This window comes from Acanthopagrus latus, chromosome 5 (assembly GCF_904848185.1).
Source record: "Acanthopagrus latus isolate v.2019 chromosome 5, fAcaLat1.1, whole genome shotgun sequence".
In the NCBI taxonomy this organism is placed as follows: Eukaryota; Metazoa; Chordata; class Actinopteri; order Spariformes; family Sparidae; genus Acanthopagrus; species Acanthopagrus latus.
In genome coordinates this window covers 23,666,554-23,684,737 of record NC_051043.1, presented here as the reverse complement: position 1 = coordinate 23,684,737, position 18,184 = coordinate 23,666,554, and the positions used below count along the sequence as shown (strand labels likewise).

The following is an 18,184-nucleotide window of genomic DNA, read 5'->3' as shown; positions in this document are numbered from 1 at the left end:
GGGGATGGAGAACTGACACAGTGTGACTTTGTGTTTACAAGCCTGTTCTGCATAGCAACAGACAAAAGTGAGCTTACTGATGGCCATCATATCAAACCCAGAAGACAAGCAAACAGGTTTGTTCACACTCCATTTCCTGTAATTCTACAAATCACCAAGTCTCAGGTCTTTTGTGTGCATTCAATAAATATTTCTTTGTTTTCACGTGCTGTCAAAACGTGTGTGTGACGTGTCTGCTGATCAGTATTGGTTGATGTGATGATGCTGCTGTGTTTTCTCTCTGTGCACAGTTTTACCGCAGCGTCATCGACAGACCATTTGTTTGACCGTTTATGGTCAAATAGTGACCAAGGATTTAAAACGGTGCTGCTGTTAGATTGTTTGTAAAGTGATACAATCATCATAGCAGATGTTTTATAACTCCAGATCATGTCCCTGCATTTAGGACCGTTAAGTAAGAAGGATTCAGATATTCAGTGATATCTTAAACATTAAAATGCTCCATTATATATTCACTCAAAGTTTTGGACAGTCTTCTTCAAAGTGTGACCTGGTACTGCAAAACCCAGTATCTACTATGACATAATAAAACTTAAAACTTAAAAATTATATATTCTATATAGAAAAAAAATGTAAAGGTCATAGAAATAGAAACATGCAAACACATTTATGATTACCAGTATCGTTCTAAACTGTAACTACTGTAAATTCAATAGTGCATTTAGACTATATTAATATTAATCATATATGGGAGGATGACATTTTACAATTGTCTAATGTGGTACATAATAGTACACTGTGAATGAGCTGTACAAATCCTTTACTTTCATATATTATCATGTATCCTATGGAGGTAAAAATGCTATTTAAATACAGGACCTGTATATATGAATAAGGGAATTGCCTATCTATCTATCTATCTATCTATCTATCTATCTATCTATCTATCTATCTATCTATCTATCTATCTATCTATCTATCTATCGTTTAAGTTTCTAGAAATGTAATTTATAGATTCTCTACAGCACTTTCGACAAAATGTCCGACAGTGAAATTTGCAACAAAAAAACGTCGACCGAAAAACTGAAATTATAATTGTTTAAAATAAGAAGTGTCTAATTTTTAGAGCAGACTTTTAGTTATTTATTTAATTTTTTTAAATCGGTGAAATCCTTCGAAAGTGCCGCCCTGGTTGTCAAACTACATAAACATTCAGCCAGCAGCAGCAGCAGCAGCAGAGGAGCTGCAGCTGCTCCTGCTCTGTGTCTCTGAACTTTTTCCCGCCTGATAAATGGACTCAGACGGAGGATTTAGTAACATCACTGGGAATTTAATGACTTACAGAAGCTTAATTTTCCGTTTTTATATTATCAGTCGCTCCTTCTTCTTTCTGCTGTAAAGCTAAGCTAAGCTAATCAATCTAGCTAGCATGCTACAGTGACTTTTCCTCCACATGAAGAAGAGGAAGCTTTCAAGACACTCTGATGGCTTCAACGTCTGCAGCTGGAAAAGGTTTGAAGTCTGAAGCAGATAGTAAATGATAAGCCTAATGTGCTCTACGTAAGCACTGGAATGTTTTTTTAAAAAAAAAATATGCTGCACGGTTAGCTAATAAAATGCGTGTATTGTGTCATAGAAATATGGCGCACAGGTGACACCTGTCTGGCTCCTGACCCGAGAGATGGCACCCTGCGAGAAGCCACCATTCAGAGACCGACCACCTCTCATAATAATGACACTAAAGCATGGGTGCTGTTCGATGATGAGGAAGAGGAGGAGGCTGTACCTGTCTCGAAACTAATGAGACCAGGCTCCAGTCACTTCACCCAGGAGAAACCTTTGTTTCCCAGCAGCACCACAGACCCCAGGCTGTGCGTCCCCTTAAATCTGAGTGATGTTGATGGAGACAGAGTCCCCTACACCATCAACAGATACCTGAGGGATTACCAGAGAGAGGGCATCAGGTTCATTTACAACAACTACATGCGGTCCAGAGGGTGTATCCTGGGTGACGACATGGGTCTGGGAAAAACTGTACAGGTACAAAGCACGTTACCTGCAAAACTATTTTCACAATTATTCCAAAGGTTCCATTTTTACAAATTTTCAGGTTTTCATGCTTTTATTTTGGGTGTCCTTTACAGAATGTTTACGTGCTGTAATGTTGAAATAACACATTCCCATACTTTGCATTGCAGAAAACCTCTGTTTACCCTTTGAATAATCTGTATTAGTCCCTGTTTCATTAAAGCCACTGTTCTAGAGGCCCAGTCTTCTCTGATTGGTCAGTTCTCACAGGCCTGAGTATAGCTGTGTCATCACAACTGGCTCATTTAAAGGCCGAGTTTCTGAACCTTCTCTGTGGTTTTAGCGTTTTGATACCTTTGTTGTATTTACATAGCACCTAGACATACTTCATGATCAGGAAAGCCAGGAAATCTCAATTTCTACAATATGGAACCTTTGATATTTTCATATTGAAGCATTTTTCTTGACAATTTCTGTCACTATTATTTTCAGTACCTTTTTGATATTTTTTTTATAAATATTTTATCGTAGGTCATAGGTTTCCTTGCTGCTGTGCTGCACAAAACGGGCACATGGGAGGACATCCAGAAAAACAGGCCTGACTTTCTGCAGAGTCAGCAGCCCTCCAAGCAAAGTAAACCCAAGAAAGTGAGTATTGCGATATGCATAAAGGAACATCAATGTAAGGATGAATAAAAACATTTATTTTCAAAATACCAGTCGCATTCAGTCAATTACAGCTGTAGTGTAAAGCTACAGATACCAGTGAGTATTGACTTTTCATCTGCACGTTTTAATGTTTACATGATCTGGTTTAGGTGTTCCTGATTGTGGCCCCGCTGTCGGTGCTTTATAACTGGAAAGATGAACTGGACACATGGGGTCACTTCCAGTGTGTGGTGGTCCACGGGTTGAGGAAAGAGGAGGAGCTGGCTCGCATCAAGAAGGGACGCATTGAGATTGCTCTCACTACCTACGAGACACTGCGCCTTTGTCTGGATCAGTTTAATAAGTAAGAACCATGCTCAACACACACAGACAACAAATACGTGACAAGTAGTATAGTTTTTGTAAGTTCTTTTTTTGGTATTACATTTTACTAAAATATATCTTTGCTCTCTTTGCAGCATTGACTGGTCTGCTGTAGTTGTGGATGAAGCCCACAAGATAAAAAATCCAAACTCTCAGATCACTCAGGCCATGAAGGATCTGAAATGTAAGGTCAGAGAGCTTTGTTTTTGTGATGGTGTGCTGCTGGTGTAATTATGAAGTGATAATAAAAAAAAAATTGAATGATGCCACCATGGCTAATAAATGGTAATTAGGACTTTGCATTTTGGAGCATGCTTTTAATGCAAGCTTTGCACTTATGTTTTCATCAGATCAGAATTGGTCTCACTGGCACCATTTTACAGAACAACCTTGAGGAGCTGTGGTGTGTCATGGACTGGTAGGTCAAGAGACTTTTATGTTACATGTGTATTTTGCATATTTACAATCACATTTAAATCAATTTGTTCTCTGTAGTAGAAGTGATGTGGTAGAAATTTACAATTTTTTGTGCCATATAAATGCCATATACATTTCTATTCTATTTAGGGCCATACCTGGTTGTCTTGGCAGCTTAGGACATTTCAAGAGCAAGTTTTCAGATCCGATTGAACAAGGGCAGAGGCACAGTGCAACCAAACGTTCCTTGGCTACAGGGAGGAAGACCGTCAGAGCTCTTGTGAGGAAAATTTCCCACTGGTTCCTTAGGAGGAATAAAGCTCTCATCAAGGGACAGCTGCCTAAGAAGGATGACAGGGTAAGATCGGTGAAGTCAAGCCAGACTTTATCATGTCATTATTGCAATATTGGGATATAGGTGTGTGATGTATTTAAACCTCAAAGAAATTTTGTCTTGTGTTTTCTTCTAGGTAGTTTATTGCTCTCTGACAGATTTTCAGCAGACGGTGTATCAGACGGTGCTGGACACTGAAGACGTCACGTTACTGCTGAGGTCTTCAGAGAAATGTGACTGTCAAAGCAGACGCACCCGCAGAGGCTGCTGCTATAAAGTAAGTTAACCACGTTTCATCATTGTTTGCTTTCATATTCTGACTTTTGTCTTTATTTTTTCAGATTGAGCTTTTAGGTAATGTAATTTCCTTTCATTGCAGACAAACTCAAACGGGGTAGAAATGAAAAATCTGTACTTCAGCTACTTGGCCATATTGAGGAAGGTTGCCAACCATGTAGCGCTGCTTCAGTCCACTGCAGGCACCAGCAAGAAGCAGGTAGAGACATGTTGCCCTACAACCGGTTACAATACACTTCAGAGCTAGCTCCTGGACAGCTTTTCCAGACATTCATACGACATCCTTGTTTGATTGCAACTCATTTGTGTCTTCCAGGAAAAGTATCTTTCTGCCATCTGTGCGAAGGTATTCCAAAAGTTTCCAGACTTTGTGCAGAGATGCAAAAATGAAGCGTTTGAGGCCTTGTCGGACCCGATGTACAGTGGAAAGATGAAGGTACAATTTGGGAACAAAGGCTCAGTCACCCGGTCATTATGGGCTGTTTCATTTTTGCTAAACGCATCTCTACTCCTTTTCAGGTTTTGCAGAAGCTGCTCAAATTTTATCTGCAAAGGAGAGATAAAGTGCTTCTTTTTTCTCTCTCAACCAAGGTGAGAGCCGTGTTTGTTTTTATCGAAATCAGATAATTTTTTCGGGCATCACAGTTTGCCCTTGCGATTGCAGAGATATTTATTCTGTGAGAGTTGGATCAGCAGCAGGGCAGTGATGTTATCTATAAGGGATTTTTTAGGTGATGTCAGGGATCGAGTATGCTTGTTGTTTTAAGAGCCTTCATACAGTCACATCCATTCAGCGTTTCATCACAGCAACAGCCTTAAACACACACTCTTAATTGCCACTGCTGTCAGAGTAGATGATTTGTTTACAGAGAAAATAGTAGCAGGAGTCACGATTTTCTCATGACATAGATTAATATATAAGCCTTTGGTTTTTATAAGTGAGGGCGATTAGAGTTTTTAAGATAATTAGACTCTGTAGAGTCTAATGGCTGCTGTCACCTGAGACAGTATGATAACATTTCTGGCTGCTATGAGGTCATATTTTCATGGCCTATGTTTTGCTTTTATGGGAATCCATACAGTTTTGATTTCTGCTCAGTGTTACCCCTATGGAATATATATAAATACACAAGCCAGGGGATATTCTGTTTATTTTTCATTACATTTGATTGTCGAGTGTCCACATTTTCAGAATCTGAATCAGAAATAATTTGTTGATACCCTCGGGGGAAATTGGGTACATTACAGTGACTCCTATTAGAACAGAAATATCACATTGTGGAAGGATTATATGATGATATAATTAGAGAAAAACAATAAGAAATTAATAGAGAGTAATAATATAATATGTAAAGTACTAGAATATGAAAATAACTGTGAAAGACGTGCATTAAAACTATATGTGACTACTAGAAATATACAGAGTGTAGATATTGTGCAATATCACAACAGGTAATATTTGAAAACAGTATAAATTAATTTTACTCTTCCCCTTTGACAATGATCTAAACCCCTCACAGTTATTTGTCATGTGTTTTGAACCTGTCAGCTGTTAGACGTGCTGGAGAGCTACTGCATGGCAGAGGGGCTGGACTACAGCAGGCTGGACGGAAACACCAAAGCCAAAGAAAGACTTCAGATGGTCAAAGAGTTCAACAGCTCCTCTCACACTAACCTCTGCCTGGTCTCCACCATGTAAGTCAAACACTAACAGTCAAAAAGAAGAGTTTCCTTGTACTTCATATTTCACAAATTAAGCTTTACTAACATGGTAGACACGAGACATCTAATACTGTGTATGCTGCTGTTGATTTTATTTCAACATGTTCCTTTAAAATCTTATTTTGAACTTATAACTGACGTTTTGTTCCATCAGGGCGGGTGGTCTTGGTCTTAACTTTGTTGGGGCTAATGTTGTAGTGCTATTCGACCCCACATGGAACCCAGCCAATGACCTTCAGGCTATTGACAGGTAGGTTGTGTGACATATCTTGACAGACTTTTGCTTGTCTGTTGTGGCTTCTCCTGACTGGCCTCAAAAAGTACCATCACTGCCAGCATTGCATCACATCTGATGTCTAAACATAAACAAACACAGGTATTTTCTTCTATTTATGTGCTTGGTGCCTGTGTGATGATGTGTTTGTGTCCCTCCTCAGGGCGTATCGTATTGGCCAGTGCAGGGATGTGACTGTTCTTAGGCTGATCTCACTGGGGACTGTAGAGGAGGTCATCTACCTCAGACAGGTTTACAAACAGGTAATTATATTCATATAATCATAATGCACAAATGATGCTGGTCTTGATATAATGTGGTCATCTCCTTTACTATCTGTCAGATGGTTGGTGCAGCACAAAGGAAGGGAAAGGTTTACTAACAAAAATGTTGACAGAAAATACTGAAGCGCCACAAAACTTATTATAAATACATTCACAATGGAATTTTATTTCTACAGTAATTAAATTGAGGCCATTTGATTCGTAAAACCACTGGGAATGTTACTTTAATAATGTATTTTGTTACTTATTACCTGTTTAAAAATGTGGTCAGTAATCTAATTTAAAGTTATTAATATTAAACTAAAGTTACATGATTACTTTCCATCACTTTGGGGTTAATTCAATACCAAATATTCAAACAAAGACAAAAAAACCCTTTGCTTAAAAACTGCATTTGAAAAATGTTGATTAGTTGAGTCTCAATGCATCAGTGCTGGCAGCCCTGTTTAAACTTCTACTAGATGCAATTACCTCTTTGTGTACTAATTAAATTATGGCATTCTATCTGTTCTTGACCAAATTGATTTAATATATGACAGAGGGATATGTATTTGGTGCTTTAAAATGTGAGTTCAGAGCTCTGAGTGAGTGTCTTTTCTGTCTTTTCTTTCAGCAATTACAGAGTTCAGTTGTGGGCAAGGAAAGTGCACGGCGGTACTTCGAGGCAGTGCAGGGGCAAGGTGTCCATAAGGGGGAGCTGTTCGGGATCAAAAACCTCTTCAGGCTGCAGACCCAAGGGACATGCCTCACCCGCAAGATACTAGAGGTTAGATAGCCTACTCAACATGATTTCTACTGCTTGATTGATGATATTGACTCGTATCTTCAGTCAGAGTACAAGGTGTCACAAAACAGTCAACAAAACTTTTGTACTTTGGAATTCACGAACATCTGAATGATCACATTCTGCCTGCGAATAATGAGTGCTGAAGACGACAAACTTTTTTGTTAATAAATGTTGATGTTATATAATGGAATGTTTGTATTTCTAAATGCATGTCTCACTTTTGTTCTCCCTGTCAGCGAGAAGGACAAGTGGAGGCCGGTGTAATGACAACCAGCACACACACAGGCGACGGGAAAGAGGAGGAGGAGACAAAGGGAGTTAGCGTGAGTAACTCGGCCCTTCTCAGAGACCCGGAACATAGGGCACCCATCTTTCCCATCCCTCACTCCGTTTTCTTTCCCAGGCGGCCCACTTATTCCTCCATTCCCACGTGAAAGAGGGGATACCTCAAACAGGGACCTTCCTGTCTGTCAGTCAACCAACCCACAGAATCTCATTCAACTTTTTCTGCCTTTGCTCCAATTTTTTTTCTGTATTGCTTCCTCCTCAGTAATTCTTTCTTTTATAATCTCCCTATTTCTCTTAGAGGGGTTTATTCAAAATGACACATGCCTCATTTATGAAAGTAGCAGCTTCTACTGAAAGAAGATTGAATCTGACAAGTTTCCTTGAAGTAGTGTTTTTGTTTTAAGTATGAGTGTTTGCATTAGATCAGTGTTTCGGGATGTTGTTTGAAAGTTTTTATGCTTTCTTTGCCATGCATTCATTCGTGCCGTCAAAATTGGTGTCCTTTGTAGCTGACTGAATTGAAGCTCTTTCTCTTTGTCAGAATGAAAACTACAAACTTGTTACAGAAACCTTCCAAGCACACAGAGCAAAAATATTTAGGGTTTAGTTTCACAAGCTTACAAAAACATTTTCACGTTCAATTCTTTGTGTTTTATCCATACTGAAGGACAAGGCTTTGTCTGCCTCTCACTGCGTTTCTCTCTGATGCTGTGTGAAACAGCTGGATGCAATTACGTATGTGTCCTAATGTAAGCAGCAGACCACACTGAAGTCTATCTTCTGCTTTTCAGCTATTTATTTACACAGTGATACCCCTTATCATCCTGTTCCCAGCCAGGTCCTTTTTTACAGGGCTGCTGCTGCTCCGCTGAGGCCATTCAGATTCTTTCAAAAACACAGAATACACTGGGGTGCCTTAACACGCACAGAAAGAGGCTCCAGGCATGTAAGCACCAACATGCACACGAATACAGCAGCAGAACTGGGCTCAAGTCATGAAGTTGGCATATTTTGTGAAATTAGAATCTGTGTTGGTGGTCGCACTCATAAAGGACCATTTATACATCAACAGGAAATGTTATGACCCCTTTGGTTTTCTTCATTACATCACGATGGAGGGCAGATGTCATCAATGTTGGTTATGATTTATTGTTACAAACATCTGTTTTGTGTTACACATTGAAATCTTACATGGGCTGGTCCACTGAAAGATGGCATGAAGATGGGAAGTGAGGAATTTGTAGGCTTTGGTGCACACAGCTTATTTACGTTCTCACACTGCTTCCTTGCCTTTCTTTAGCTTTTTCTCTCTACTGCTTTATTTAAGGAACCTGGGCATGCTCCACCTGGAGATGGCCCTGTAAGGAATGATGAACCAGCAAAGGAGAACGGAGTTCTGGACTTCAGCAGTGGGAGTGAAGAGGATGAGGTCGAGCGGGGGTTTAACGGGCGGACGTCAAATCCAAGCGCAGTGGAAGGCAACAGGGGTGGGAATGCTGCCACCGGTGCTAGTCGATTGAGTCTCTTCCAGCACGGTTTCTCCAGACTACTTGAAGAAGTTGAAGGACAACAAGAGTTAGGAGAAGGGGATAGCAGTGTTGAAGAAAGCCCTTTTGAGGAAGATGTTGGGGATCAGAAGAGGGAGGGTACCTCATCTGGCATCTCCAATACAGGAAATGGTGCAGTCTGTCTTTCTAAAATGGGAAAGAAAACCAGGGACCTCTCCAGTGGTTCAGACATGGAAGAAAGGGAGGAAAGAGGTGGAGGAAGACAAGAAAGGGTTTCTCTGGTGAAACAGAGCAAGAGACAGGGCCAGAAAGGATGGACAAATAAGAAAATTACTGTGTTTGAGGAGAGCGATGAAATTTCTTCACCAGACAAAAAGAAACCTAACAAGCTCAACACTGCAATTCCAAGAGTGCATCACTTTGAGGGTTACTCCGATGAATCTGAGGATTTGGACCTAGAGGCGATGGCAGTTCCCAAGAGGGACGCTTTGGATTCAAACACTAAAGGAGGAGACAAAGGGAGAGGAAGACTAGACCGTAACAGAAAGCGGCTAAGTTCTAGTGTCAGGGACAAGGCCAGATCCAAATACTCAGACGAAATAGAGACATTCACATCTTCAGAAGATGAACACACTCCTGTTAAGAAAGCAAGACCCACAGGATGTCACTTCACATCTCCACAGACGGAAAGATCCAGAGAGGAGTTGCCAAAAGAAAGGCAAAGAGCTGCAACAACTGACCGGGCTGAGAGACGAGCAGGATCATCCAAAGGTGTTTCATTCACCAGTCTGAAAAGTCCGTCGTCCAAAGGAAAGGATGGCACCATTGACAGTGTGCTAGGTCAGATTCAACACCTGCTTATATATATTAGTGATTTTAATGAACTTAATTTAAACATTAATCAAGTTTATTTCTGTTTAAAGGGGGCGTACAGGAAGTGATGTACATGCACTCCAACCAGCGCGTGGTGGGCGGGAGCAAAGCAGAGGAGCTGATCAGTAGAGCAGCTGTGCGAGACGTGTTCAAACTCAAGATGTACTCTCAGCTCCCGGCCAATCACCTTCTAGGCGACATGGAGGTACAGTACTGCCTTTACACTGGTCTGCCTCAGCAATCCACAGCCCTGATCCAGCACTGTACCCATGTGCTGATGGCTAGTTAAAGGATCAGTTTTTCCTGTCACATATAATGTTTTGAAGATGAATTGGGATGAATTCTTGACATCACAAATTACATTAGATAAATTGGATTACAACTGGAAAAACTTTTTCCAGAAACTGTGACAGGATTACTGAGTAATCCTCAGACCTCCCTGTAAACAGTGTCATTTGGACCTGTTTACTACCAAAGTGTGCCTGGCAATTGCATATTGGCGTGCAGAGTGACTTGCCAGAACTGTATCAGACACACATGCTCACTATGACATGAGAGTGGATGTGAACAGATACTGTTCTTCGTAGCTTTGTTAAAGCTCAGTGGTGCTCAGCTGTGTAGGTCAGGTATATTCAAATATGTGGTCGACATTTCTGCATGGTTATATCCACTACCATGTCAATATAAGCCAGCACATCTTAGCCAGCAGTGCTGATCAGTGGAAACAGACAGCTGGTGAGCAAACCGGCAAAATATTTTCAAACAAATGGTTCATTAAATGGATTAGTGTAGTTTATTTTGGATCTTTTTGGATTTTGGATTTAATTTGCAAAGTGTGATCAAATATCACTGAGCTCTGTTGTATTGGGTTGATAGCTGTCATCTTCACTGAAGTCCAAATCAGAGTAATGATAAAACTTTCTGAAGTGGTAGTTTAATAATTAGATGGTACCGCTTAAGTTAAACATGAATGATTTGGGATGATTTGAGCTGAAAGGATCCCTTAGTTCTTCATTTTCCTTTTCCTGCTTGCTAAATAATGTAAGAACATTGTATGTATTACCTCCGCCAATGAAGCAATGCAATTCATCCGTATCTGTTAGTTGGTTGGGTTTTCAACAAAATTTGAAAAAACAAACAAACTGCAGAATGGATTTCCAGGAAATCTGGGTGAAGGTTGGGTCTCGACCTAGAACAGACCCCATTAACTTTTGCTGCAGATTCAGGTAAATAGATCTATCCTGGAATTTTTTTCTCAAGTCTTTAACAGCGTTTTTTTTGTTTTTCTTTCTTAAGGAATTAAATACAGATCTTGATTTTAAAAAATCAGGTGCATTTGGCTGGTATCTTTTACTGAATACAATTTTATGCTGATCCTAGATCTGGTCAGCATAAATTATGGTTAACAGTTACGGGTGGTTTAAAATTTAGGGTGATGCAGGGTTATCCAGTTTGATATTGGATTAAGCTTGATGGAAATAAAGGGGACTGTGGGGTCTTGGGGTAGGCATGCGCTCTACTGTTTTGATTCCCGCCTGCAGCTCTATATTCCATTTACTTTCAAAAAATCAAAGCCATTTTGTCTGAAAAAGGGCTAAAAGCAAAAAATGAATTAAAAAAGTTTAAAACATTCAACATTGAGCTTAAGACACGAATGACTGGTCACTGCTTCTATAAACCTTGACTCTTGTTTGATTTCAACAGAGCCTGTCAGTGAGTCCACCAGACAATCAGCCTCGCCCTTCTGCTGTCAGACTGGAGAAGCCCAATGTGGACCATCCAGTCACCTTCACCAACAAGAGTGTGCACCACACCAGACACACCACCTTCATCATCGGAGAGACTCCCCTGGCCATAAGCAGGTAATGAAAAAGGTATTCAGGGTAGCTGAGGTGAAGAGGAAAGAACAAGCAGTAGAAGTTAAGATAACACAAAACGAAAAGAGCACTTTGTATAAGATGAGATGGTGGATTTACCAGAAGGATAAAGGAGTGTAGGGTAGGACAAATGATTTAAGATAAGGGGGGCCTGAAGCAGAAGAAAAGGTTTGAATTGGATTAAAGCACACCAGTGCATGAAAGGAGGGGAAAGGGGGTGTGAAGAGTTTAGTCGGAAGAGTTGAATTCCTGGCAGTGTGGGGAAGTAGGCCAAAACTCACCACAGATATGGTGTTGAGCACCCCCACCTGGGCCCCAGGAATTGTGTGTGTATATGTGTGCTTGTGTGTGTGTGTGTGTGTGTTTAGCAAGAGACCACCTCTGAGCTTTCCCTTCCACCTATTTCCCAGCATCATGCCAAAGATTACCCAGTTATGTTCAGGCCCAACAGTGCAGGAGTTTTCCTCTTCCACAACCACAGTCCTCCTGAGACGGACCAAAAATGATTGCCTGAGGACTTCCAAACCCACACTGATCCACACACACACTCAAACACACATACACGCACACATACACGGACATTCTAACAAGCATTTACTAACACAGCGCTCACATACGCACCGCTGTCCCGCTGCATCACCTCCGCCTCTACCTTTTCCCGAACACTCGTATACAGACACACAGACACCTTTGTGGCTCCATTCTCACTCCCCGAGGGGAAGACTGCATCTCTGCCCAGAGACTCACCAGGGAGTAAAAACACACACACTGGTTATATTGATATCCCCTCAATTAACCTCGCTGTTTAATGATTTAAATCCACATGCACGTCATCTTTTACTGCCGTTACTTTTATTTATTGTTTTTCCAGTCAAAGCCACAAATGGTTATAACACCACCATAATGCAGCTGCACCACCAGTGACTTTGAAGTATTTCTGTCCCAGAGTTTGGTTAGACCAAAGTTTTAATGACTGCCTAGAAGCTCAGGAAAAACACCTCATACTGCACGGCTGATGGATGTGAGCCTGACTATGTGGACAACTATTAATCCTAATGTAGGCCTGATGGACCCACAGAATATTTGATTAATAGCCTAGGCCTTGTGGCTTTTTAAAGGGACAGTTCACCCCAAAATAAGAAAATACATACTTTTCATCTCATCTGTAGTGCTTTCCTCTATCTAGGTTGTTTTTGGTGGGAGCTGCCGTGTTTTGGAAATACGGGCTGTAGAAATGTCTGCTTTATCTCTAAGACAATTAAATGGAAGTAGATGACATTCAGCTTGTGGTGCTCAGAACGCCAAAATACTTTTGGAAACAAACTCAACAGCAATCTCTCCATGCAGAAATCATGACCCGGTTACTCAAGATAAGCCACAGAGCTTTTTGTGGAACAGATTCCTTTAGGAACCATCCAACCATATCACTGCTTAGAAGGAAGCGTGCATCTACTCGTAGATGAGAGGCTAGATAAATAAGCCAATGCTGCATTAATGTGCTCCTTGGATAGTCCCATTTCCCGAGTGTGGAAGTCGTTCTTACGACCTCTGTGTGTTCTTGTGCGTCACATCGGACAGTGGAAGCAACATGGGTGCTAAAAAAGAGGGTTGTTTTGCATTTTATTGCACAGAGCATTTACACGTGTTGACAGCTGTGTCCGGTGCTTTCTGTTTAGTTATGTAGCTTTACAGCTCAGAGGAGGACGCCGTTCATGTTTACATCCTGTGCTGTCACGTGCTTGAGCCGAGCAGCTTCTTTCTGTCTCCAAAAACTGTCAGGTCACACCAAAACAGACAAGTTGTATAAATAGTGCTATAGGTAAGAGGAAAAATGTGTTGTATTTTTATTTTAGGGTTAACTGTGGCTTTAACCTTCACCGTACAGTATGCTTTCATGTCCCCTGATGTGTGTGAATTTGGTGTAATTGTGATTGTAAGAAGTTTGTTTCTTCATTGTCAAGCACATTTTTTTTTTATGCACGGATGTCTTTTTGTCACTCATTTCTGTCTTTGTGTCATTTGTGTGCAGGCAGCAGCTGGAGGAAATGGCGGAAAAATTCAAATTTCCCTCAGTCCATCAGTTTGCTGTGGAGATTCTGAGAAGAGACTCAGCCCAGAGACTGGCCTGGCTACGACAGTATTACTCTTCACTGAACCACCCTGACCTGGCTAATACAGTTACAAACAACTTCCCACAACCTGATTCAGCACAGACCTCCTCCTCAGCATCCACCAAAACAGCTGCCACAAAATCTGAGGTAGATAGCAGAACCCCACCAAAGGATGTTCTGAAAGCCAAGGTAAGGCCTAAATATGCTCAGAAGAAGCCCGAAATCCCACAGAACAATGGTTTTATGCCACAGAATAAGCCTAGAAACCCACAAAATGATGTTCAAGAACCCCAGAAAAAGCAAAAGATCCCACGAAAGAATGTTCACGAGCCTCTAAGTGATGTTCCAAGCCTGGATTCAGAGGAGCAGGAGGAGAGGGTCTGCAGTGCCAGAGGACACAAGAGGACAAAGAAGGGTAGTGTTTCTAGTTCTGGAGCCTTCAGAGCTGGTGGTGGTCTTGGCTCGGATAAGGCCAGCAGCAGTGGTCTGGGGTCTGGGGAGGCTGCTGCTTTCCTGAACCGCACAGACAGAGATACCCCTTCTTCTGCGGACCTCAGCCATGGCAGGTCCACCACGTTATCCAAACCCACAGCACAGGAAAGGGAGCAGGAGCAAAAATTGTCTTCCAAGACCAGTGAACCCTTTCAAGGTCAGAGAGAAAAGCCTCACACCGCTTCCCCTCCCATGCAGGCTCCGTCTACCTCCAGTCGCCATTCCTTCCTCACAGATCTGATAGGAGACACTTCAATCCTCGACGATTTGTTAAAACCCAAATCAAAGGGTGAACAGCATCGGGGAACACCAAAAACACCCCCTGCAGCATCTTCAGTGTCAGTACGCACATCCAGAATCCCTCTCAACTCTGATTCTGGCTCAGCAGATCTCTTAGACACTCTGTCCTCTCCAAGGTCACACAACACACTACCTACACAGCAGGCGGCATCAAAGCGGAGTCGCAAAGACTTCTGGGACATCCTGAATGAGGGTAATGAGGAGAGTATCAACAGGTTAACAGACCCGGCAGAAGTGAAGAGGGTTTGCATCAGCACCAAGTTTGCAGATAGAAGTCGTTCTGGAGAAGAGGAGAGCAAGAGTCTGTGGAAGACTAATGACAAATTCCTGTGGAAGTAATAATTCAGGACAGACTATCAGACTGTTCAAGGATTATTTAATGCTTTTGTACTTTTACAGCAAAAATGTTTTTTATCATCCAAAACAATATGAATGTATATTTAAAGGAGAACTTTTTGTATTATTCTGAACTTATTTTTTTATTTTAAAAATGACACACTACTCATAGCTTTTTAAAATGTTAAATTTTTTATTCACTGTAATTATTTGAAAATGTTACTTGTCCATTGATTTAGTGAGTGATTTGTAGCAGATTTTCATTTGGATCGGCATCAAATTGTACTTATTTATAGATAGGCTACCACATGCCAGATTTTTTTACACTAAGATCCATGTATAATTCTTAGACAGGTGAATAGAAATGTTGAAATACAACCTATCTCACAATGTTAAAGAAAGCGAGAGAAAAAAAATGTCCTGGATCCGTCTCTTTATATGATCCCCACCAAAAGTTAATGGGCACTATTCTGGGCAGAGACCCATCCTCCACTCAAGTTTTATGGAAATCTGTTGAGTAGTTTTTGTGTAATCCTGCTGACAACCAGCAAACAAACATGGACAAAAACATGACCTCTTTGGCAGAGGTAATAGTGTTAGATGGGGAAAAATGGCAAATTGTCATATTTGAGAATCTCGTACCCTCAAATGTTTGGCATATTTGCTTGAAAAATGGTGAAAACTATCAAAATCATGCAAATTAATCTTATGTGGACAACTAATTGTTTAAGCACCATTATTCTATGGAATACTTTGACATTACGGTGGCTAAAATGAATGATATGTAACTGCCTCATGTGTGCATATATAGTTAAAGGTCAATGTCTGTGCTCAAACTGTCCCTGCAGCTGATGTTATACCAGAGAAAACCCAACCTGCTGCAGGCTTTAGCCATTACTGTTACCGGATACCACGGCTGCTGGACTTGTTGGTGGCCGTGCAGAGAGACCCACTTAAAAACTCCATAATGGCTGGGCTGTTACGTTTCTGTCACTCTGAAGATCTCGCGGCCGCCTCGCACACCACATGAGAGTGTGTATTTTGTGTAGACTAGGTGGTTTCACCGCACAGCTTTCTGCACAGTAATCTGATGACTAAGTCTGTGACTCGGCTCAGTTGTGCCCCAAACGCCCCTCAGAGTGGAAGCTGCTGCGCTATTAGTGAAATAACAATAAGCAATTGAAGACTTAGTGGTGCTGGGAGAGGAGTAGACGTGGGAGTAGTTTTCACACCCGTTCATCCACCCCTTCCTCTCACTCTCCTACTTAAAAGTCTCTTATGGTGACAGAATGATTTGCGCCACTCTTAAAAAGCCCCAAAATGTAATTGTCATATCAAACTCTTAGCTTAGCAGCGAGTCAGCCCTTACTGTGTGCGTATGTGCACGAGTACGCCCGCGCATGTGCTGAACCCTCGCAGCTGTGTCTGACCTCTTTCAGCTGTTGCACTGAACCCCGAAGAGAGCGGCTCTGTGCAAGTGTTGTGTTTTGTTTAGCAGAAATGAGAAAGTGCTGATAGCCATCAATAAACAAGAGAATAGAACTACGTGCCTCAACAGAACACGAAGCTTGGCAAATAGCATGTGGGTGTGCATGCAGACCTTCTGGGTGGTAGATCTCGACTATCTCCGCACAGTGAGGCCACACATCTGTCACACCTGTTCAAATCACAAACAGAGGAGAATAAAAAAGCCCCCCCCCGCCTTTTTTTTTTTTTTTTTTTTTTTACCAAACCCAACCCCAAACCCTTCACTCCCTGCTTTTCTTTTTCTGTTTCTCCCACAACTGAGATTCGCAGATCCCTATCTGTCTTTTTTTGTAGTCATAGTCTGGTTCAAGTGACATAGCGGAGCGGCTTAGCATTTTACTGACAATAGAAAAGGCTCACCCAGTGACTGACAGTGCTGGAGGCTAATGGAGGTCAGCTAACATGGCTCAGTGGCAAACAAAGCTCTCTTATCCGAAATGCTAACTGCTGGTTTCTGTCGGGGATGTGGAGTGAGACGCACAACCACCGTGAGTGATCAATGACAATGTCTCAAGTCAGTCGCATGATTGTATTTTATTTTATTACACGCTGTGTGGTGGAGTTTCACAAAACCCACGGAAGGGTTCTTCAGGTTCTCCCATTAGTCTCTTTGTGTCGAGGGCAGGGTGAGAAGTCTGTTTATGTTTCCTGCCACTTCAACCTGGGTGTCTGCGACTCTGTTATAGAATGGACAGTGAGTGTGAGCGGCAGAGGGGCAGCCCTGGCGATGTAGGTTTATTTGCAGAAGTCAGACTGTGACACCTGGTTTGATTTGATTTGTAAAAAGCTGTGAATGAGTGTTGACCCGTGCTGACCCAGGCCTCCAGTCTTCTCTGGCTCAGGTTTCCATGTATTCACTCTGCAGTGTGTTAAGTAGGGCCTGCAAAGCATCGCTTATTAAGAGAAAGGTCTCGTTACAAATGCATGGGAAATTAAAAGAAAAGCCTCCAGAAATGTTACTTCAAATGTCAAGCATATATCAGCAACATGAAGAGTTAAAACACACAATGAAAGAAAACAAAAAATATATTCAGGTTTTATTTTTTAACCCAGTGAAATAAAAAAACATTTCCCAAATTAATCCTAATCCCTTAGTATATGGAAAATATATGTTAAAAGTAGATGGTAGATTTGATGTGCTGCAAGAACCAAGCACACAACCAACAAACAAAAAGAACTTGATCATGCTGAGGCACTCAGGACAGACAGATGAATGTCTGAATACAGTTTAACATTTTCTCACTTGTAGAGAGATGGGGCAATACGTTTGGTAGGTCTTTAAAATCAGACATTTTCCAGTCTTATGGACTGTAACATGTTATGTACTACACAGCGAGAGGCTATGCAGAGTGATCAGAGTCTTGGCTAAACTGTAACATCCTGTTATACAAGGATACGTTTGCTTTTTACTGAAGATGGTAAAGAAACCACTGCTGGACAAACACAGAACACTACTTAAGTAAAAGCCATGGGGCGGCTGAGGCTCATTGGTAGAGCCAGTGCCTTGTTTTTGAAATGTCATTGGTTCGATTCCCCTGGTCTGCATGTCAAAGTGTCCTTGGCAAGATACTTAACCCAAAACTGCTCCTGATGTGCAGGTCGGCACCTTAGGCAGCCACTGCCATCAGTGTGTGCCTGTATAAATGTAAAAAGATTTGGAGCATCACAGTAAAAACACTGATAGTATAAATGACTGA

At 41.5% G+C, this 18,184-nt stretch overlaps 1 protein-coding gene across 4 annotated transcripts; it reads left to right on the top strand.

Moving 5' to 3' along the window:
• Positions 1-1,211: 1,211 nt before the first annotated feature.
• ercc6l2 (excision repair cross-complementation group 6-like 2) lies at positions 1,212-15,930 on the top strand. 4 transcript variants are annotated; one of them, XM_037098406.1, is made up of 21 exons: positions 1,212-1,512; positions 1,637-2,040; positions 2,560-2,676; positions 2,847-3,040; positions 3,156-3,249; positions 3,411-3,478; positions 3,628-3,835; positions 3,948-4,088; positions 4,191-4,307; positions 4,425-4,544; positions 4,628-4,699; positions 5,658-5,803; positions 5,985-6,080; positions 6,268-6,367; positions 7,002-7,154; positions 7,412-7,498; positions 8,298-8,405; positions 8,791-9,811; positions 9,895-10,049; positions 11,549-11,706; positions 13,751-15,930. In XM_037098406.1, exons 1-21 carry the CDS (start codon positions 1,485-1,487, stop codon positions 14,961-14,963), a joined length of 4,800 nt encoding a protein of 1,599 aa, XP_036954301.1. In that variant the 5' UTR covers positions 1,212-1,484; the 3' UTR covers positions 14,964-15,930. The 4 variants fall into 4 exon arrangements, with proteins under 4 accessions (XP_036954301.1, XP_036954302.1, XP_036954304.1 ...); XM_037098407.1 differs by lacking the exon at positions 8,298-8,405; XM_037098409.1 differs by lacking the exons at positions 9,895-10,049; positions 11,549-11,706; positions 13,751-15,930 and having other exon boundaries at positions 8,298-8,409; positions 8,791-8,928.
• Positions 15,931-18,184: the final 2,254 nt, after the last annotated feature.